Raw genomic sequence first — 23,169 nt, 5'->3', positions numbered from 1 at the left:
CCCAGCCAAGAGCTTTGTCATAAAAGCTCGGTTCCTCCTGGCGCGCTGATCCGCTGCAATAAAATACGCAGGCCATAAAGCGCACTCGAAAGCGTACTTTCAGCGGGCTTCGGGGCGCGAATCATCGTGTCGTATTCATTTGGGAAATCTCGGCAATCCGAGCGCATTTTGAAGATCGATTTTATTCAAATTTTCGGGCCATAGACGCGGGAGCTGAAAACGGCCTGCGGCGGCAGCTCGCGTCTCGCTAGCGAAAAGGGAGCCTGTTGAGGGAGTGACTCCGGGAGGCGAGAATCAGCTCAGCGTGTCGCAAGAGCGCGCCAACAAACGAAGAGGGCTTTAATCAAGTAGTCCCAGTGGTGCCGTTGGCCTACAGTCCGCGCGCAACTTACTCCCCTCGACACAGCAGAGCGCGGGCACAAGCCAGTGCGTCTCTCTCCCTCTACGTGCATGCCAGCCGTACAAATAGCCTGCAAGCCGCTTGCAAGCATACTGTTGCAGCGGCGGCAGCCATTCTGCAGCCGGGAGATGAGAAAAGCTCTGTGTAAAACTTGGCTTCAATGCGCCGTGGCCCCGCCGCCGACGAGGGACGAAAGCGTTGCGTATATAGTCTGTCTCGCGAAATTTCATTTCGTTCTCTCGCGGCGGCGTGTACGGCGCAGCTGTACACACAATTGCGGAGCGCGAATGATAGAGATAGAGCGCGAGCAGAGGGAGATTCGACGGAATAAAAACGAGCGATGGCAATATATTGTCGCCTCGGGCTCTGGTCTGGCGGTGCGCACTTGCAGTTTTTACTCTTCGCTCTTGGCGCGCGAGCGCTTTGTCTCTTGCAATTATCCCGCGCGAACTTCGGCACGCGACGATGGAGAGGGATTTAACGCGTTTCCTCGAAAACAATGGACCCACCCTTTATCGAGACTGTTGTGAAAGAGTGTAACGCTCAGAGGCCCGTGTGCGCAAAGGGCGGCGGCGAATAAGTCGTTGACATTCTATCGAGTAATCCGCTTTTCCTGGCTGGACTTTTTCCGTTTCAATAACTCCGATATGCGCGTTCGATTCTCTCGTGCAAAACCCTTGGAAGGTCGTATTATTTTTCTGCATCGAAGTACTCCGTTAAAATGGCATTCGTTAGTGTATGTGGCTCAATTATCGTCGAGGTTATTCGCATTGTGTCTATTAAATTTTAGAAGTCACAACTTTATAAGGATGGTTATCGTTACCACCATGAATTTTCATGACCTCCGAGCCTCGTAAAATTATGTATGAACTATTCCATATTATTTTCCCGCTATACTCGAACGCCGTTATACAGCCATAATGGAGCCAGGCTCGAATAAACGTTACTCAAGATGTATCTCGCGAAAATATAGCGAGGCAGAGCGAATTTACTGATACGTGCACTACACACACATACAAACAGCTGGCGTAGTTAGGAATCGCGCGAAATGCAGTAACCGTCGCTCTTGATTTTCTACCTCGAACGCTTCCGAGTTCATTTCTTGTTTTATCGGGTCACTACGAATCAATGCTATCTGGATGCCACGGGTGCACTTTTCAGCTCTTTCATCCTTTCGAAAAGAGGGCGTCCGTCGCTCTCAGGATGCGCCGCTAAAAGAAATCCTTTGGTTATTTTTACAGCTTCTGCAAAATAAATCTTAAAATCGCGAATCTTCTTGTTATTGGGGAAAAAAGAAGAATTAGACCTTCTTCCACGCGTAATATGATATGATCTTGATATATACACCTCGGCTCGCCAGTCGGCCCGAATCCTTTTACCGCTTGGCAAAGCGTCGCCGGATACTCACGGCTTCCGTGGAAACTAAATCTTTCATACCTTCGCTCGTGTACGCGTCTTCCTGGTAGCTCGCAATGACTCAACAGCTATATTCAATTTGGACTTTGTCTTTTTCTACCTCGGCGCTTTTACCCTTTGTTTCATTCGTTTCTTTTTTCCGGTCCCGCATTCTCCTCCTCCTTCTTCCCAGTTTTTCCGCGTCTTGACAATTCTTTTATTCGTTCCATTTTGTCGGTGTTTTTACGAGTCGCGAAGAGGACGGAGAAGGCGAGTAGCGGAAGAAAACTGAGCTTTTCGGAGAAAAGGGGCTAGGCCACGCTGGGCTGCTCCCCCGGAACCTAAAGCTGGGATGTCTGCGAGCTATCAACCCCGACAAGTAATGGCGGTGGGGGCACTGCGGCCTTCTGTCCTCAGAGAGAGAGAGAGAGAGAGAGAGAGAGAGAGAGAGAGAGAGAGAGAGAGAGAGAGAGAGAGAGAGAGAGAGAGAGAGAGAGAAAGAAATAGAGAGAGAGAGAAAGAGAGAGAGAGAGAGAGAGAGAGCAACAAACATCCGACTGTAATGCGCTGAGCTTTTCAGAGCTTTCCTAAACAATTTTCATCCGAGATGGATCACCCGAAAACCAAGATGATGAGGGAATCGGATTTCACCGCCTGACTAAATTCGTCGATTACTATTCGAAACGCTAAACGTCATTTTTTAGTTGCTCCTCGAAGAGCTTTTGCAAAGACGGTGATGGTATTGGGTCAAAAATTAGTGATTGATAGTGCTGTATGCAAAAAATATATGAACACGTCAGCAACGTATCTAATTACATTGCCATCGATCAGTCTCGAGTAATCTTGCAACAGCTAGATTGTATTATTAGGAAAATCAAAAATCTTGTCTAAAATGATTGATGACAGAAATGACGATACCGCGTAATCAATAAATATTGAATTCTGAAAATTTTAGAGGGATTGGTCTAAGAAGTTGATAATGTGAACCTTCGCAAACTCGATGCGTATCAAGATTGATATATAGAATATATAGTTTATTGATTATATAGAATCGTCAAGTTTATTGATTATATAGAATGCATGCACGAGCAATCGAAGAAAACGAGACATTCTAAATTATGCAATTATGACCGAGATAGCGGCAGAGAGAAAGTAAGATATTGTCGTCTGACACAAGAACGCGGCGATGTGAATCAGCGAGTGCGGCGGCATTCTTCGCGAATTGTAGGTCGATCGAAAGAGGTTCAGAAACGTCTTGCAGGGGCTGCAGAATTCACGCGCGACCGGACGCTATGGTAACACTATAGAGATGAATATCGCAAGCGCAGTTCAGAAATTGATTTGGCCTGCATAAAGCTGTTGTCGACGCGAGTGAAAGTGAGGGCAAAAGTATTGTTCCATTATTTGGAACGACTGTTCAACCCTCTATCGGCAGGAGAACTTTGTCGAAGCGCTATAACAAATTACCGAGCAATTCCCGTGATGTACCGCTTAGAAAAGTACAACCTCGACGCGGAGAAGAATATGAATACAGAATGGAAGCGTAAAACGAACGGCGAATAATTCATGAAAGCGACTCGCACAAAGGATTCGTTTAATTGATTAATGTCGGGCGGAGCTCTCGCGTAAATTATGCAGATTGGCAAAGAATATGTGTGCGCGCGGGCATCATAAAAATAAATTTCGCGCGCGGCAATCCGCACAGTTCGGTGCCGGATGGGCTCGTTTTCCCTCGCTCTCCAAAGTGACTTTGTTAAAATACATAGCGCGCAGTTTTTTTTTTTTTGCAGCAACAGCAGCAGCAGCGGTGACCGTACGAGCAGCTGGCCTGCCGACGCATCAGCAGCGCAGTATGGAGAGCGTGGGCGAGCGAGGGGAAAAAATCGAGTTTTATGTCATGCACGGCAGAACGAGTCGCCGAATTTTCAGGAAGCTTTATTCGCGCGGCGCAGCGCGGGCGCCCGCGCACGCGAGCTTCCGTAAAGTGTCATTCGCGGCTGAATAATTATGTTAGAGTAGAGCGGGCGCAGCTCGACTGCACTGACTGGCTTGAATTTCGATGCGCCGTGCGCGATGCGATGCGATGCGCCCTGCGTAGAGCCAGTAATAATTGATTGTCGAAATAGCCGCGCGCTGTATACACGCCCGGATAGGTGTGTATTCGAAATTTGAAGGTTGCCCGAATTCGTACTGCGCGCGCGAGAGCTGCACCGCAAGTACGAAGTGAGTTATACGCGCGTACGCGAGCGTCAACCGGCTCATTTCCGATGCTGCCGCGCTGTACCGCCGCTGGTTGTAGCTACCAGTCGGAATTGATTTATCGAGAGCTACTGGTCGCGCCGCCGTCGCCGCTTTTTTCCGCGTTTTTGGCGGCTTTCAGATGCTGCGCCGCACGTGATGCGCTAAAGCGAGCGATAATGAAAGATGCAGCTCGCGTGCGTATATCATATGGATGTCCTGTAAAACTCCCCCCCCCCCACCTCTCTCTCTAGCTGCGCAAAGCCCTCCGCTAATCCCCGACATGGTAAATTTGGAAAAAAAATAAAAGCTCTTCCGCCCGAAAGTTACCGGATTTGATCAATTAAACGCGAGTGCGTTATTTATTCGTACGCGATCGCGCGGAGTTTCATAACGCAAGCTTTTTTCGCCCGCCTTCTTTAATTAAAGCCCCTGTACGCGCGTCGGTTCGATAATTCGTCATATCCTCTCTGCGAACGACGGCTATAAAGAGGGGGGCGGCGTAAAAGATGTATTAAAGGCGCTTACCGCTCTCTCCGTTGTAGTTGATGTTTTTGCTGTCCTCGCGCTGCCACATAACGTAGGGCTCGGGATATCCAGTCGCCTTACAAGTCAGCGTCACGTTCGAAGCTTCCCGCACAACCATGTCCGTGCTGGTCTCCTTGGTAACGAAAGACGGCGGCACTGTCATCAGAAACCATGATTAAGATGAAACGACATGAGGTCGGCGGAATCGCTTTCTACACCGCGTACACGCTACGCGACGCAATTGATTCTCCTCAATTGTCCGCAATAATCAATTTGTCGCTCATTTCAAATTGGCGAAAAATTGACGTTCAAGGTATCTCCGGGAAATTAACTCGCGCACCACTTTGCTCATTGAATTTATATACATACAGATATATAATTCTCTGCCATCGCGAATATAATGACATCGTTAAACCAGTTGACGTTGATCAATCAAGGCTTTGAGTTACAGGCTATATCAAATTATGCGCAGCGATCTCTTTTGTCGCGATTAATTGGCAGCTAGAAGAATTTCTCCGAGTTCTTTTAGACTTACCGACGACCTGCAGGTAGCCCGAGCGACTTCTCATGGGGTCCGTGTTCACTTGACACATGTACCATCCCCTGTCGATCTCCTGGACGTTTTTTATGTGGAGATACCAGGTGCGGTGATCGGTGACCGAGAGCGATATCCGAGGATTTTGCGTGATCACGTTGCGGTGTATCGAGAGAATCGTCTGGGTGTCTACCCGAACCCAAGCGACCTGAAACAGCGGAATGAAAAACATTAGAAAGGATGAAGCAGAATAGGAGGAAAAAATGCACCCAGTCCAAAGGGCCTTGCGCGAAACTCAGGAGTAGGACAATCTTTTGGGCGGCGGCGCGAGCGCGCGGTAAAAGCTTTTATGAAAATTTCAGTGACATGACGTGCCGCGGCTGCGGAAAGAAGAAAGGAGCGGGCGTAAAAATAAGGAAAGAAAAAGGTCCCAAAGTGCTCTTATCTCTCAGCGCGAGTCGAGATATTTCAAGTGCAATCCGACCGTCGAATCGACTTGGCTTGCACCGGATGAAAATCGAATTCGAAAGTCCTGCGTATAGCCGCGCGGCGGCGTGTACCTGTGTGCAGTACAGCGCCAGCCGCCAATTCCAATATGTGCGACTCTCCCGCCGGCGTGTCCCTTACTTATGTATACACACACAGCCGCGTACGCGCGCGCATATCTGTATACCTATATAATATACGAGAGGTGAGAGGTCGTCGCGGGGCAGCTTTCTTGAGTATGCGGAACACGCGGAATAAGTCGCGCAAATGCAAGCGGTGTAATTCCCATTTGCACGAGGAGCATGTTCCGCGTTATTCCAACAGTCGCCCGGGAATTCCGCGCGTCTACGTCACTCGTCGGCGGCGCAGTCCCTCTTTGCGGCCTCGTCGACTCCACGAGAACCGAGAGACAGGATTTCTCCGCGAGCTATACTGGCTTTCATCTCATTCTTCACCGCACGACTCGTCTCGCGCCTATATGCGTTGGTCCATCCCGAGGACCGGACCTGCACTTCTTCGTCGTCGCGATGCCACCTGTTATGCGCGCTCTAAGATCTCGCGCGTTTTTGGTTGTTTCTCTCGTTTCACTTTATTTTATCACGCTGTTGACTTTTTTCTCGCGAAACGCACGCGCGCGCGTAGCCGGAAACGTCATTAGCAACTCGACTTTATTTCACTCTCGCCGGCCGGCCCGGGTGTACGTCTGGAAAAAAGGAGCTCGTTAGTTTTGCGTCAAGTTAAATGCGTGTATATATATATATATATATATATATATATATATATATATATATGTATATATATATATATACACACACACACACATATATGCGGGTCTGTTCTGCTTGTACGTTCGGGATTTTGTTTGCGCGATATTATTTTACGTACTGCGCGCGCATCTATTTAGGTTTCAAAGTAAAAGCGCTCCGGGTCTCTCCGAGCCGTGGGCTGAAAAAATTTTCTTAAACAGCCGTGCGCGCGCATAACTTGTTTTTACAAAGTTAATAGGGTTAGAACTTTTTTAAAAGACCTTTCTCTGAATTTTACTTTTCTCCACTTAAAATAACGCCGCGCGCGAGAGTCGGCTCGAAATTCTAAGAAAATTTTAATAATGGCGATGTTGCTGTCGCTGCTAAATTATGCCCGGTCAACAACGAAACGCGATCGCGCTTATTAAATTCGAACTACCGCGTGGCGAGGTGTGGAAATGGGAAAAAAGGTGTGCGTGTGTGTGTGTGTGTGTGAGGCGATAGCGGAAAAGGGGAGCGAGAGAGAAAGAGGAATAAAAGAAGCGATACCAGCGAGTAATTAGGGCAGGTTGGGCTCGTTAGAGGGTTGTCCGGTGCGCACAGTACCTTGTAATTTCGCAGGTTGTCGACGACACAGGCGAGCAGGGCGTCCCGGCCGACGCTGACCGTGACGTTGAGTATCGGCTCCGCCAGGATGGGCATCTGCGAATCTGCGAATGAGAAAGCAAAAAGGCAGCGTTAAACAGAGTTGTTATATGCGCGAGGCGTTAATAAAAAGAGGTGGTTGGTTCTCTCTCTCTCTCTCTCTCTCTCTCTCTCTCTCTCTCTCTCTCTCTCTCTCGCTCTCTATACGGAAGAATTTAATAAAAGTTTTACGAGGAGCATAAAGCAGCCTCCGGCCGATTATTGATTTTACAAAGGAAAATATACAGTCGACAGATCGTAAAGTGCACCTGGGCGGCCTGAGCCTGCACATTCAGTGCTGGGACACGCGTTTGGCTTGCTCGCTCTCTCTCCCTCCGCCTCGCAGCTCGTTCGCGCGGTGAAAGCGCCAGACAAAGATACGGCCTCGTATCGAGCTGCCTCTGACTCGCTCTGTCGACTATAGCTAACTAATAACAAATGCGCGATTAAAGCCGCTCGAGCGGCTCGTTGCGCTGTTTGTCTACAGCGGATCGTGTACATTCGCCGGCCGAAAGTGACTTACGTTTCGCTGGAATGTCTATATACATATATAAATGCGCGCGCAAACACATAGGTGCGGTAGGTTGTACTGCACGCGTAAAGCGGCGAGTCCGAACTGCAGGGGCTGCACACTTGAAGCCGAGTCGATATATAGCGTATGTATATAGTGTGCAGGGGGAGGAATACGATGGATTACCACCTGCACCAGCGCGACATAACGACTGTCTTTAATGGATACGAATTTGGCTCTGTGGATATAGCCGAATAGGCATTAAGCTCTCCGGGCCATCCCCGAACCTGGCGCTGTGTGTAGCATGTTCTAACCTAATCATACCTGCGAGTTATATACGCCCTACCGTAGCCCGGCGCTATTCGCAGCCCGCTCTGGCCTCGTTCCGTCACCCCTTCTCCCCCCTCGACTCTAGAGTCAGATGGCTCCGCTTCCACAAACCGCTACCGGCTCTATTAGCTCTATAAACAAATGCTTTGCGGCCGAATTAAAGGAGTTTATCGATTATAAATTGCCGCGGAGTAGGTAGATTCTAATAAAGACTCGGCGCTGTATACGCCGTCTACGAGAGAGGGTTGCCCCAACAGATTATTATCGCTGCAGCTGATGCAGGCCGCACGCGGCTGAAAGTAGGTGAATTTGAATGGCTGTTGCGAAAAGTGTGGAGCGAGCCGCGCGCGTTGGCCAAATCGATAAAACGTACACGTTATAGTTCGCTGCACTGCACACAGTGTGTGTATGTGAGAGAGAGAGAGAGAGAGAGAGAGAGAGAGAGAGAGAGAGAGAGAGAGAGAGAGAGAGAGGACAAAGTTGTCTGTCAAGAGCCGAATGCCTCTCGCGCGCATTAACGTTTTAGCAAGCGCGCGCGAGATCCCAAACGAGATTATCGACTCGAAGCAGCAGCAGTAGCAGTAGTTTTTCGCCGCCGGTGCACGTCTCCGAGTGTAGATCTAGGTAGGTTTAAGTCCGTACTAGTCGGGGGTCCAGGCCAAAGAACGATTTAAGCCAAAGTAAATTACGTCGAACGCTTCTTGCCCTTTGCTCGGGATAACCGCCGGTGCGTCCATCCGCTTAGGCAGAGCGCTATGTGTGTGTGTGTGTGTTTCTCCGGCACGCCCGGCGCACTCGTCCCTCTTTCATAGCGTATATCCATCTTGTCCAGCCTCTTATGCTCTTCTCCCTCTCTTTCTTTCCCTTTTTACAGCTTGTTCCTTTTGCCCTGCCGACACGCTCTTTTTGCGCTCATCCCTCCTAGGGGCTTTCAAAGGCGATTGATTCTCGTTAGAGCCGTGAATTTCTTTGTGTAGCTCCAGCTAGCGAGCGAAAGCGCACACACACACACTCCTCTCTTTCTGCATCGACGGCGGCGCATGTTTGCACAGCCGCGCGCGGACGAGGCCTCCCGCCGTCGATGACAAGAGCAGTAGTAGCGGAGCGGCAGCGGCGGAGGATAAAGTTCAGCCGGGGAGAGAAGAAAACAAGAGGCAGAGAGAAAAGGGTCGGCAGCGAGCGCTCGCGCGATGGCTATCATTCAATTTCTTGGCGAAACACGCCGCGCTCACTGCCTCTATCGTCTTTCTCCTCCGATCCCCACTCGGGCGCGCGCCGGACCAGCCCGTTGTTGTTTTAAATTCTTACGTTTTAAAGGTAAATTTGGAGAGGTCGAAAGAGAGGGAGAAAGACCGAGCGAGCACTGTTTCTGGGAATGAAATCTGTGTTCTGGCTCGCTGCCGCCTAGTCGCTGCAGATCTGCGGGCGCGAGCGGCCTCACTGCAGTTCCTAGTCTGTCTGACAGTGTGTACACGTGTACGTGTGTGCATGTGTACACGCGGCTGTACGTGAACGCCATTGTTTGTGTACTTGGCAAACTGATTGTATTAACGTTCCATGAGAGCTTGCGCCGACAATCTAATGGGAGCGAAGAGAATAAAAGTTTTCAAAACACGGAAAGATATTATTTCGCACAACGCTGACCTCTTTCCCGTCCGTCCGCGCACTCGCTTCGTGTTCGCGTGCAGTCTTTTGCTCTTACGCAATATTTTGCTCTTGATATCCGCTGCTTTTTCAAAGCTCCGAGAGACACGAGTTATTTTATTCCCTCTGTAATGGCTGCGCGTACAGAGGATCATCGCCTCTCTCCCTCTGTTTTCGCAAAATATGCTTTTACAAGTTTTACTTCTTGTGAATCTGTAATACACTTATGCACTTGCTATTCGCATCATCATCACTGTTGTTATCCTTTCAGCGAAGAAATTTCGACTCTTCAGACTTTTAACGCGCTTAAACGGCTAAAAATTAAATTTCACCGCTGACGCTGCCGCCGCCGCTGCTGCTGCTGTAGGCATCAACATTATTATCTAGGTGTCGAGTGGAAACCACGTAATTATATGCACAGCGCAAGCCTCGTTAATTGTATCCACTGGCGCAAACTACAGAGTACAACATCAAGCCGTCGCCTACTCGGTTAATGCGTTCGCGCGCTTAATACTTGGGAATTGCAATCGAGTTATTACGACGCTAAATTCTTATATAATTGCGCTCTTTAAACAGAGCCTTTGAATTTAATGACTGATTATATAAAGAACAATCCGAAGCGTTTACATAATAAGCGCGATAAGTTCGACTGTGCAGATGCGAAGTTTAGAAAGAGAAGTCCATAAATCAAACTTCGCTCATTGCGACGTTGCGGATTATTTCCTGCTTAACGCTATATGCAAAGGGAGATATTTAAAGAACGATTTGGATCAGCTGAATGCGCGCATCGCGGACGAGATGAAAGAATGAGACAAGGGATCTCGGAGCGACGTCAAAGGCAGTGAGTAAAAAGAGTCGAACGACTCGCGTTCAATCGCTTCTCCAAGACGATTTTGTCGTCTTGGAGATCGCACTAGCGTCTTTTTAGTGAAATAGCCGGTCCGAAGGACGATTGTTCCTGGGCGCGTCGTTTCAGTGTTGGCCGCGCTCGACGAGCTCGACTCGGCTAAAAGTTCCATCCAATGGCGCAGCGAATTGGTACAAAGGAGTACAGCGTAGCGCGACGAAAGGAGAAAGAGAGAGAGAGAGAGAGAGAGAGAGAGAGAGAGAGAGAGAGAGAGAGAGAAGCAAAGGTCTCGCAAGGAAGAAACGAGAATCTCTTTCTGCGCCACCGCTGCACTGCTGCGGATGGATATGTACCTAAGCAATCCTAGTAGACGGTGAAATCACGGTCTTCGGAGCACCGCGTGTATGTGTGTACATGCATGTACGCAGACATTTCGGAGGACGAGGAAGGATACGACTCGCCGTGCACTGCTGTACACGAACATAGCTATACGCCCGAGTTTCTGAGGGAGCCCGAAAGGAGGTTATAGGGAATATTTCATTTTATCGGAGTCGATATTAAAAACTGAGCGAGCTGCGGCAGTCGTGCGGTACACATCGACGACTGATATTAAAAGTATTCGATTGTCGAGGTGTAGAGTTATTGCTAATACACAGCGCTGCGATACAGACCCGTCGCGCGGATTTCGGATATCCCGTAGAGAGAAAAAAAGAGAGATTGAGCAGCCGAAATGAGCAACGCTGACAAACCAACAGAGATGAGACAGGATTTCCGAGTAATAAGACGCGATGAAAAAGCCAGTAGCTGATCGTGCGTCGAGAGCAGCTATAACGACGTTTGCGTGTACCTTTATAGCAGGTAAAACTTCTTCGCCAGGACGGATCGAGCCGAGAATCTCGTTTGAGTTTTTATACCGCCGATCGGGGATATCAGTTGCGGCGGAGTTGCAAATCTGAGAAAGCATGGAAATCCAGGAGTGTGAAAGCGTCCTTATCAAAAGCCCGAGATTTCCACTCCTCGGCGACTTTTGCTCGCTCATCTTCTTCTCCCCCTTTTTGCATTAGTGTCGCCGAGCTCGCCCCGCGATCTCTATTCGACTGCTAACCCGTATCTATAATGTATTTGTGCGAGCTGCGTCGGCGCTAAACGCTTCGCAAACCCGACCGCCGAGTGCTGGCTATATAGCTATATAACTCGAGATAGAGAGAGAGAGGGCTTGAAACAAAATCGCGCCGCTACTGAGAGCCGAATGAATATCCCATGACTTTCGCGCGCACTCTTGCCTCGCTTCGCACCGTGCGGTTATAGGCGAATCAGAAGTATATCATTTTCGCGAATGTACACCGAATTAGCGCCTCGCTTCTTTATTCCGCGCAAAAACGCGTCGCTTATGCTCTCCTTCTCCCTCCGGCCGTTATACTCTCTCTCTCTTTCTCTCTCTCTCTCTGTCTCTCTCTCTCTCTCTCTCTCTCTCTCTCTCTCTCTCTCTCTCGCGCGCGCGCCAGACACTATGATACATGTAAGCCGCAGCTCTCGGCCAAAAAGACTAATAGCTCGGGGAAGGCCAGCGACTCGGTGAAGCTGCAAAGTTTTGCATGAAATTAACGCTAGAAAAATTACCGCTATTACCGGCGCAAGAGAGGCTGCTGCTCGTCGGAAGAGGGACGACGCGGCCAGCCGAATATATAAGAGTGTGATACTCGCTGGAGCGGGGAATAATGAGAAAAGTCTCGGAATAGTCGGCCAACTATACGCGCGCTTGCGGTATCCGTGTCGGGCGTTTCATTGAATTTTTAATTGATTCAGCAACTGTATACTCTATTTTCCCGGTATGGTCTCTCACTCTCTCGCGATGATCGATTAGACAGACACGGCAGAGTAGTCCCTGAGCCGATGACAGCGTATTTATATTTCGACTGGAAATAGCCGAAAGCGCATCGATTTTCCTGAAATATCGGCCCCCTCCGAAGACAGCTGAATGAGCCGCTATAATCTCCTTCCCCAAACATATCGCATTCGCGTGGCCCCCTATATACCCATAACCCAGCTCTCTTATATACTCTCTCGGAAGTCGAGGAGTCGCACGAAAGCGGGGTATCGACACGCGACAACGCACACACACACAGCTGCGGATAATTCACAATCAATAGACAGCGCGCGTGTCAACTGACCCATCCATGTATGGTTGCATCAATCCTCGAGGACAAACACATTAGCGCGCACTCGATGATACGGCGGTACGCGTGTGTTTCAGGCTGAGTAGCGGGACTTTGGCGGCACGCCCGGCGAATATTATTTTATTTTCCGAGCTCGTCGCGCCCGATCTCTCCGCGCCCCGAGGCATACAGTGTACCTGAGAGGCTCTGATCCCCCAGTCTTTCTCTCTCTCTCTCTCTCTCTCCCTCTCTCTCCATCTCTATATCTGGCCGCGGGACGGGCCAGCTCATTCATATTCATGTGCGTGTCCGAGCACTCCGTCTTCCCCCCGCCGAATGCGTCTCGCGCGGCTTAGTTATACTCGCTTGGCTCTATCTACTTTCGGCCGCCCCCCTCTATATACGTACGCTCGAGAGTGAGCGAGATAGGAGAGCACAACTTTGATGCTTGTTCGCGGAAAATCAGGGACGGGCTTCGGCTGTCGACGCTACTTGCCACTTGCGTCCCTCTCGCCGCAAATTGTTACGCGGGGGGAGTTATCTCCGAGGCCGAGATTCGCCGTGCGCGCAGAGCAAGCGGTCCGTGAGAAATTCAGAAGGTCGTCGCTGGGGTACCTAATTGCACCATAGATTTGCATTTACTCGAGTTAAACTTAGGCGCGCCGCCACTATTAGTGCCCGAACTTGTACAAGTCCTGACTCTCCGGTGATCCGTGATAGGGAACGGATGTGTGTAGCCCCTCGTGTGTGCCGGCGAGCTCGAGTCTTCTTTCGCTCCATTACGCCGGCGACAAGCTATTCGTGATTTCGCCTAATCGCAGCGCCGCTCGCGCGCGATTGAATAAAAAATTCAGACATCGATCCGCTTACCATTTTCCTCCGGTGTCGAGACGTCGTGTGACACGTGGTGATTAGAATTCTTGCCGTAAAACTGGAAATTCCTGGCCTGGCGACCTGCAAGCAGAAAGACGGACGGTGCGATTAGCTATTTTTACGCGAAACAGCTTTCGTCGAGGGAGAGAGGGCAAAAATTGGAACGAGAAGGGGGCTTAATGAGCACACGCTCATTCGGGCTGATTCCTCATGCGGGCCTTAATTTCAATCCGCGCGTGCAGCGTCTAATCAAAGGGCACTGCGGAAATTCGCCGATTGCACGCCGCTGATATACTATACGTACGCGGCAGCCGGGCTTCATTTCGCGCCAAGAGCTTTTCACTGCGCGCGTAACGTAATATGCACCTATATAGAAATAGAGAGGAATAATTGCCGGCGAGCTGCTGGGAAAAAATTAAGCATTTGACAACACAGCTGACAGCTCTGCGCGCAAACGAGAGTGGTGAAGATTAAAAGATTGGAGATAATCGATAAATAGCTTTCTCTATTAAATTCCGCGCTATTTTCAGACGGCGCGGTCCGACTCGTTTAATATTACAAGCAAGCTTTATTGGTGCAGCCGCTCATGGACAGAAATGGAAGAGCCGCAAAGTCTCGTCGGTCCAGAGCTATTTGTCGAAAAAAGATGAAAAAAACAATGAAGCTATATGCATGATGTACATTAGACCGTGCGGCTTTCTTTCCATTTGGCCCCGTTCCTCCAATATGCGCATATCATCAAGCATACATACGCGGCTCGGCTGGTCCCGGGGCTAGGCAAGAGAGAGAGAGAGAGAGAGAGAGAGAGAGAGAGAGAGAGAGAGAGAGAGAGAGAGAGAGAGAGAGAGAGAGCACAGCAGTATAAATGCGGTAATGGAATTTTGTCGGTGGTCGCTCGCCGCGAGTGCAGCACATTATATTTTACTCGCGGCCTCTCTCTCTCCTATCCCTCTTCGTTGTGTATACCCGCACATGCACAAATCCCCGGCAACGGAGCACACCCATACACGCACACACACGTGTGCACTCCCGTCACGTTCTTCTTTATTCATAACGTCGCCGCTACGGCTGACCCACGATGGAGCTCTTGCACTTTTCACAAGCGAGTCAGCCATTGTCGTGATTTTCTTCCGCGGCGAAATTATTTTCGCGCAGCCGCTGCTCCTTTTGACGTACACGCGGACGCTCGAGATTAAAGAAGCTCTACAATATACCCACACATACACACACGCGCGACAGGCAGCCTTGTGTGAATTTCGGATTTCTCCCCGACGTAATACTTATCGCGAATACGCCGAGTTGCACAAAGTGTCGTCGCGCGGCTGTATTATATGGACCCGGGCGCTCATTGTGCTCAACTGACCCGAAATTTCGCGATTCTCCTCGCGCCGAGAATTCATAATACTCGCTGCCAGCGCCGTAATTGGATAATTCGACGTATTGTTTGCCCATTTCGGTGTTGCGCGTGTGGATGTGTAAGTCGGAAGGGTTGGAAATCCCCAGCCGGTACAGACCCCTTCGATCTTTTTATACTCGCGGCAAGTAATGTAGCGGCTCGGATATCTGAATGCTCAATCCTTTACCGCTGCTTCGATTTATCTTTCGCATCTAAACAGATCGCAGAGGGGAAAGTTCCTCGATCTATTTATCAAGGATATCGAACAGCGCAGTTCTATAATACGGACGGACAGGGAAGAGGAGGCGGGAACGCGAGCAAAACAGTGGGATATTGCGAGCGTTGACAAATTTTCCTCGTCTTTGAATTCCCGCGCGCGTCCGTCATACGCGAATATTCCGAGGACAGGCGGCTTTTTTCAACCGCGCGGGACAGTGTATATTCGCGAGTCCGCGCCAGAACAAATGTTCTTACACCGATGCTCCTCCCGGGCTCGCGGTCGAACATGGCCACGCGATGCTTCACGCGGCCGGCTAAAATGGCCTGCGCACGCATCAGGGACGCAGTAGGGGAAGGGAAAAAGCCCGTCGAAATTCGAGAGAGCATTTTTAGCCGGCCCATAGAGCACTCAATTATGCGAGAAATCCACGTGATAACTCACTCGATAAAACGGTCAGGGGGATAAAACGAGCGACGGCTATGACGTCGGCGCGACGACGACGATTCATACAATTTGTGTTTAGTTTATGGCCCGCTAAGCTGTCATATAGACGGGGGATTTTCGGGGAGCCGTGAAAGCGCAAATCTTTTTCGCTTAAACGTTATTTATCGCACCTTGTTATTCTCCTCTGCGTGCGTGTTATGAGCAGCGGCGGGAGCATCTTTAAAAAAAGGCTCGTCTTGATTATTTGTTCGATCATATGCGCAGCTGCGCTTTACGATGTCGTCGTCGGCGGAGGGAGGAAGATTTGTTAACTGCACAACGGCTGGCTTTGCATAAATTTACATGCGTTCGCCGAGCGAGTCGCTTTATCAACGCGACGCTCGCGCGCGCGAGGTAATTCCCTTTAATACAAAAATGCATTTATCTCGGGGAAAACAATGCGGTGCGAGCGTGTGTGAGTGCGAAGGAGATCAAGAACACTCCTCTCTATCATCCAAATTAACTTGTTAATCCTCGCTTCTTCACCTTCATTCGGTGAGGCTTGTTCCAGAATTAGTTTGTTTTGCAGCGCCGCAATAGCCAGGCAGTCTTTTGCGCGCACGTTTTGGAATTGAAGTAAAAGTTTGAGTGCAGCTTAAGCTGCCGAGAAACGAGCAGCGCCAGCTCCGACGGACACACGTATGTAGACGTAAAGCCGGTAAAAGGCGCCTGAATGCTGGGTAGCTTTTACATACACCCGGAGGAGCGTTTCTCCCAGAAGTTGGCTCGTTCCGGTCTGTCGCCGTTTTTCCGATAGGCTCTTTAACTAATTCAAGTGCCGCGCTGCGACCAGAACAGCCGAGAGAGAGAGAGAGAGAGAGAGAGAGAGAGAGAGAGAGAGAGAGAGAGGGAGCGCAGGGGAAGCAAGAGAGAAAGAGGGAGAGAATAACGACGAGTCGGATAAAATTCCTTGAGGATTAAAACGCGAAAAAGAGAAGAGAATGAGAAAGTAGTCAGTCGAGCACCGAGCTAACCTGCGCGCGCGCGGTCTCTTAAGAATTTGCTTTTGATTTAAATTACAAGAATAAAGGAAGCTTAATTTTTTTCTTTTCCTCAAACCCCCCTCCGATGATTCATGCAACGAGCGAAACTTTATTCTCTCTCAATTACTTATGTAGACGTATACACTGCAGCATGACGCGATTTAATATACTTAGGAGTTGTTGAATAATTTATTTTTCAAACTTTTAAAATATACATCCGCTGAAGTATGTAATTAACGGAGCTAAAGCGAAAGAGGCGCGAAGCCGGGAGAGCAGCTTAGGTCAAGATTACCCAAGAAGAAAGTTGTATAGGTATAGCCGACGGAAGCGCTGATTTCGTTCCGCGTGCTCTTTCGTCCCCAATCTCGATGTTGTACAAGGATCGACAAATTATCGAACGAATCGCACGGTTATGGAAGTGAGAAAACGAGCGAAAGCAGAGGGACGTACACACACACACACACACACACACATACACACAAGGGTACGAATAGAACTACGGGCGAGTTTTTCGCATGCAAGCTGTGCAAGGAAGGAAGGAAGGAAGGAAGGAAGTCGGCGCGAGAACCCGCGCTCGCGCACGAGGCTCGCTGCAAGCTGCAAAGAGCTGATCCTGTCCCCTTATCCGCTCCATTCTCTTATGACAGTATTCCATTTCTGGCAAATGTTTCTGGCTTGCGTTTCTCTCAAATGAAAACTTAACAGGAATGCAGTGTGCTGCCGTAGCTACTGCCGAGCGAGCAAGTTTTTAAATTAAGGTACGGAGCCCTGCAGCTCTCCCTCTTTCTGTTCCGAGCGCCTCGTTGCTCTTGCTCGCGCGCGCGCGCGGAGCCGTTTCTTCTTTTTCTTTCGTTTCACTTTTCATCGAAGCTAACTGCGGCGATTCTTAGCGCTGGCAAAAAAGACCAGCCAGCGCGGATCATTGGATTTCCTCAACGGTTTTCATTTCCAGCTCTGGCCGTCTTTTTTAATTTTTTATATCGCCCGCCGGCCGCCGCGGCGGAAGTAGAAGTAGAAAGCGGATATAGCTTAATCGATAAGAGCGGGCAACTTTCGCTAATGTGCTTTCAATATTCTGAGTACCCTTGGCTGATTAATAATTCAAAGGCTGTCTGCGTTGCGATAGGATAGGATAGGATTAGCTGTTCGATGTTTCTACATTTTTTTTTACCTTCTGACGTACAATATTCAGTATTCTAATTATATCGACATAGCTATTTTCATAGCTATTTCTGTAAAATTGTAAGCCCGCACGAGTATACACACGCAGACGGTCACCTAACGAGGGATTTGGCACGATAATCTTCCTCTGATTTTCCATTTCAGGCGAATTTTGAAGCGCGATAATTATTTTCCGGAATAAGGTTCATTATGTGCGAAATGTGAAAATCCTTTGAAAACTCAGTCAGGATTAATCGTCGGTGCCAATATTTAAAGAATAAAATTAAACAGGTTCGATTAATCAAAATTCGATTATCGAAATTGCGCCTCTATTTGTCCGAGGTAATGCAAACAGCGATCGGCGCCGGTAAATATTACGCACTGTACACGGAGAGCGAACGAAATAACCACCGGAGAAAAACGAAATGTACAGAGCAACAGGAGGTGGAGTGTAGGAGTACAAAAAGGATCGATTTTAATGTCATCGCTGACGAAAGCAGCAGTACCGTCCGGAGATATACACTCGAGCTCGAAGTGCACGCTTCGATAAAGGTCATCTGTCTCCGTTAAAAAGGGATCGACTCGGCTGATATCAGCGGCGCGAGCGCGAGGGAAGAATATTCCGCGCTCGGCGAGAGAATACTAGTGCGCGAACGAGAGTCGAAAAAAATAAACGATAACGAGCGAGCGAGCGAGAGCTGCTGGGTATATCACTCACTTTTACAGAATTACTGCGAACTGCAGGCAGCAAGTCCAGAAGCGAGGGATGCATCAACGGGAAGCAGATTGGAGTGAAACGCATTTTTTTTCGAAGCGAACGGTTCGGCCAACGGTAAAGCTCGTCTCGTTTTGCTTGCTGCTTATGTATGAAAAGCAAATGTTTACACAAATGAGAGGGTAGCTCGACAGTTCAGCTGGACGGATGAGTTTCGAAGTCAATATTGTCGCGCGTGATTAGAAAAATCCCGAGCTAGAGTTTTTCAAGTAGAACAATCCGCGTATAGGCAGACGGGTCGCGTTTGGCCCCTGTATAACGAACGAATATTCTTTGCGCTCGGAGAAAATGCGATTCTCACGGGTTGAACATCGGCGCTCGAGAAGAAGCAACTCGCCCTTATAAACAGTCATAAATTTGAATCCGCGGAGCGATTCAATTGCGGTGGAACGTCCTGTATATACCCGAGCGCGCACGGCCCTGCAGACCGTCCGCAATATTCTTCTCGCAGCGAGCAATCGTCCTCGCGGGACTTTCAATATATGCGCTCGCGTAGTTCCCAATGACATTTACATTTATATTGACACAGGGAGAGGGGGGAGCAGCAGCTCGGTTAGCCCGTATACGCCTACACGCTGTACACACACGCGCTGCCGGCTATATGCGCGCGAATTCGCGGAACGCGTCGTTTAAACGTTTGCGACTCCCCGCGTGCTGCATTTTGTTGGCCAGGATTAGCGGCGATTTTTCGGGGAGGCCGAGCCTTTCACCTCGGCTTTGTAAATAAAACGAGCCGATTGCGTCAACGATGAGGTCTGCGCAAAAATAAATCCCAGCCGCACGATAAAAGCAGCGCGCGTCGAGCACGAATCCCAATGATTCGCCTGCACCCACGCATATACATACGGCTGTACGTATTCTAGCGCTATCGGTATATATACATATACCGCACAGAGCAAAGCTGCGGGGAAAACGCTATGCTTAGCGCGTTATAATTAAAACTAAGCTCGGGTAAGTAATGTAAGCACGCGTTCTCGGCGCTTATACGGCCGATTCTTTGTTTTTGTTTGTTTTACATAGAGCGCGGGCTGTGGAAGCGAGAGAGGGGGCGTGAGAAAATTCAACGTGCGCGTGCGCGTGTGTGTGCAACAACAAGCGAGCAAAAAGCGACGGCCGGCTAAAGCGCTTGTTTCTCTTGCGCTTCCTCGGCCCTCAGCCGTGTTCGCGGTGCACAAGCGACACAGCGCACGCAGAGAGAGAGAGAGAGAGAGAGAGAGAGAGAGAGAGAGAGAGAGAGATAGAGAGAGCGAGAGAGAGAGAGAGAGAGAGAGTGGGCGGCCGGGGGAAACAAAAGAAAATAAGCAACAGGGAAATCCTTGCGCGCCTCTATTTTCATATTCCAACGGCGAAAGCTTCAAACCCGCTTATCCAGCGTGCGCTGGCTTTTCTCCCGGCGCGCGCGCAATGGTACTTTTGATACGGGTCTCCGCTACTTCGCTTTTCTTCAGTTTTTCGCTGCGCAAGACAAGTGCACACACGCACACGCGACCCCCTCGACACGGCTTCCCACCTCCGTGTACACATGTACTTACGTTTAGCTGGCGCGGCTTGTCGTCAAAGTGTTTTCATGCGCCCTTGAGCTTTCTTTCTCATCTCCCTCTCTCTCCCGCCGCGTTGGCTCTTCTCGCGCTCTCTTTCCCGCGTCCGTATATTCCTTGGAGCGCGAGCGCGCCGAGCCTCCATACAATGAATGATAATGTTTTCATTTAGAGCGGCCGTTAACGTTTACGGGCCCCCGACTTATATTGCAGCGGCAGCAGCGCCGGCACTCGGGGCGAAACAATGTAAAGCTGGCGAGCTTTAAGAAAAGGCGAAAATGCGCGAGCTTATCGGGACGCCCGCATTGCCGCTGATACTTTTTCACAGGGGGGAGGTATGTGCTGGGCGAAATAATACCTTCGCTGTCCCGTAAATATTTTTCCATAATTCATTCGGCTTGCGAGTCTGAAAAATGCGCAATATAACCTGTATCATTGAACAGCATCTTACATGAGTGCAAGCGGCTTTAGCCGCGATTTCGAGAGCGCGCGCGCTTTCATTTTACGCCGACTGTTTATGCGCTGTGTGTATTTATTTACTCGTCCTATCTTATTCTGGCGATGCTATAAAAGTCAGTGTATTAAATTGTATTATGCAGTCCTTTTCAGGATATAGCGGAAAACGAATTAAAATCCCTAGATATTATATCGAACGAGAACGCGAAATTACTTTTTTGCTAATAGGGAGCTCGTATATGAAAAATTTCATTAGGTCCATCGCGTATTATCGAGTATCGAAAATTGATCGATGCGAATGTACATTTTTTCTTTTTTCTGGCGCGAGTTACTTACAATTACACGATCTCGCCATCTCGCAGTACAACTGCGTTATTCGTAGTTGATATTCTTTTCTTCAAGAAAAGGAAAAATACGTGTGTCACGTCAGAGTTCTTGTTTATTGGTTCATCCAATTATAAAAGATCGTAGTTGCATTGATCGGAAGTTGACTATTTGATTACCCATTATCTAATCATATAATTGAGTTACGTTTCTGGTAAGGGATTGTAAAAACTATGAATGACCCACTTTTGCTTCAGTAGCCACACGTCGCGAGTGCAACATTTCATCCGAATATATGCTATCCTTGATAATTAAGTTGTGAAGTTATAAATAAAAACCAGTGAGTTCTGAAGGTAAAAAGGGAATCTGAACGCAATTATTAAGGAAATCTTTTTAAAATCAGCAGTTAGAGGGATGAGAGAGGATACATTTTTAAACCAAGAGCAAACCTTTGCAGCTCGGCTCATTTTATTTTTTGTCGATTAAAGTGCAATTAGAGTACTTCGTGCCACTGTTTCCTCGGCGATTAAAATTATACGAAAAATATCCATTGTGCAGCGCGTACTCAAGGTTTAGCGGAGAGGGCGCCAAATTGAATCACGAGAAAAAAGCTTTAATCAACAAAATATTCGAACAGTGGCGCTTTAATACCTTGCATAAATAAACGAACAATCAAAAAATCAATTTTCCCGCCCCCGAAACAACTGACGCCGACTTTGAAAAGATGATTTGTACTCTAGTGATTTATAAAAACGTCCATTCGAGGATGAGGCCGTTGACGCGGAATGGGAAAAAAAGAGATAAATAAATACGACCGGCCTTGGGAAGTTAGCAGCGCTGACGATGCGCCTTCCAGGCGCTGTGCAGAGGGAGAGAGAGAGAGAGAGAGAGAGAGAGAGAGAGAGAGAGAGAGAGAGAGAGAGAGAGCACGTGTGCGCAGCTGCTGAGAACCACCGCGCGACTGGAATGAAAAGCTACGAGCAGAGAACAATGCTGCGCGCTGAGTTTCGAGCCGGGAAAATCGGCCAGTCGGAAAACGCGACATCGCCGGAAGATTGCACTATCGCTGGCGCGCCGCGCTGCCGCCACTTGTTTTTCTCGTGCATACACAAATCTGTTTCCGCGATTCCTCTTTCGCGTGCACGTGCGCGCACGCACACACCCATGTAGGCTTCGCGAGCGAGGACATTCAACGCCGCGGCCGAAATGACAATCGAGCAGAATGGATAATTTTTTGCCAGGACCCCTTTTTCGTCCGCGGGAGGTGCGCTGGAAGAGGAAGGGAGAGGGAGCAGCGACGCTTCGCTGCGCCCGGCTGCTGCCGCTGCAAATTGACGTTCTCACGTGAATTCTCGCGCAACCGGGACGCTCAAGGGAATGAGATACATTTCCACCAATTCGATTGCTCCCCCGCGGGCGAACTCATTCGCTGTGCCTTTTTTTGCCACGCCCGTCCGCGTGTGTCGATATACGCGATTTTTCCCGCTCCGCTTGCCATACCGACGCGCGCGCGCGAGCGACGCTTTTTTATTTCCAAATCTTTTTCTCGTTCCACCGTCTCCGCACAGCCGAGGCAAACTTTCGGCCTACGCTCTCGTTTCTTTTTTACTTCGTGCTATCAATGAACGCCATCCACGAGATAGTCATCGCGTTTTCTCAATTTTTACTTTCCGCGCGAGCTCGGGATGGATCGCGCGCGAAAACGAACAGCCAATCAGTGAGCGAATATTATCGCCGCTGATGCACATCGATCGATGCGCTCATGATAAAAGGCTCGCTGCATAATAAATGTATAGGAAAAAGTCGAGACGGGGCAAGGTATAATATTGTACATCGACATTACACACACACACACACACACACCCATACACACAGCGGATAAAGAGAGAACAACAATTTACCGGCTACAAGCCCCGCGTCCTGATAGTCGTCTATAGAAAAGTTTTAAGTAGAAATCGATTGGCAGATGCGACTCGCGTTTCCGCGCTGTATGCGGCGAATCTAGAGCAAATCGAAAATAATCGAAAACAGGCAAAATCGCCGAGAGTAGCTCTCGGAACTGAGCCGGCGTTGCAGCAATGGTCTTTCACAAACTTTATACGCGACGCAGCCGCGCTAGAGATGTATACGAGGGGTCTGGCGCCGTATAGCTTTCTTCTCGATGTATTCCTGTCTATTTGTGCGTCACTAATCGAGTATGGCTGACAGCTCTTCATACCAGTGCAATATTGCTTCTCGATGTACAGAAATTATAAAACCAAAGATCGATATTAACGAATCGAGTGAGATGGTGTGCAACGCCGGCTCTGCGTCTCGAATTCCGTGTGATATACCTATTTAAAGCGCGGCGGGTATTCGGTGTAAGTGAATTATAAGGGTCGGGTTGACTGAATTGGAGCGCAGTGTCCGCGGCCCGATCGAAATCGTCCAGGAATTTTCCTTAAATGCGGATGCGACGGA

The 23,169-nt window shown here is 49.1% G+C and overlaps 1 protein-coding gene across 4 annotated transcripts in view; it reads right to left on the bottom strand.

Annotated features, from left to right (window-relative positions):
* Positions 1 to 23,169, bottom strand: part of LOC100119203 (neurotrimin) — a 265,784-nt gene that overhangs the window by 7,933 nt on the left and 234,682 nt on the right. For all 4 annotated transcript variants that reach the window (XM_031931958.2, XM_031931957.2, XM_031931955.1 and 1 more), the window contains 4 exons: positions 13,371 to 13,454; positions 6,935 to 7,038; positions 5,097 to 5,304; positions 4,562 to 4,717 (listed from right to left, as the gene is read on the bottom strand). In XM_031931958.2, the coding sequence (XP_031787818.1) occupies positions 4,562 to 4,717; positions 5,097 to 5,304; positions 6,935 to 7,030 (460 nt within the window). In that variant the 5' untranslated portion in view covers positions 7,031 to 7,038; positions 13,371 to 13,454. The remainder of the gene's footprint in view (positions 1 to 4,561; positions 4,718 to 5,096; positions 5,305 to 6,934; positions 7,039 to 13,370; positions 13,455 to 23,169) is intronic.

The sequence above is a fragment of the Nasonia vitripennis genome, chromosome 5, assembly GCF_009193385.2.
Source record: "Nasonia vitripennis strain AsymCx chromosome 5, Nvit_psr_1.1, whole genome shotgun sequence".
In the NCBI taxonomy this organism is placed as follows: domain Eukaryota; kingdom Metazoa; phylum Arthropoda; class Insecta; order Hymenoptera; family Pteromalidae; genus Nasonia; species Nasonia vitripennis.
Note: the sequence above shows the minus strand (reverse complement) of the source record. Positions and strands in the feature narration are given on the sequence as shown.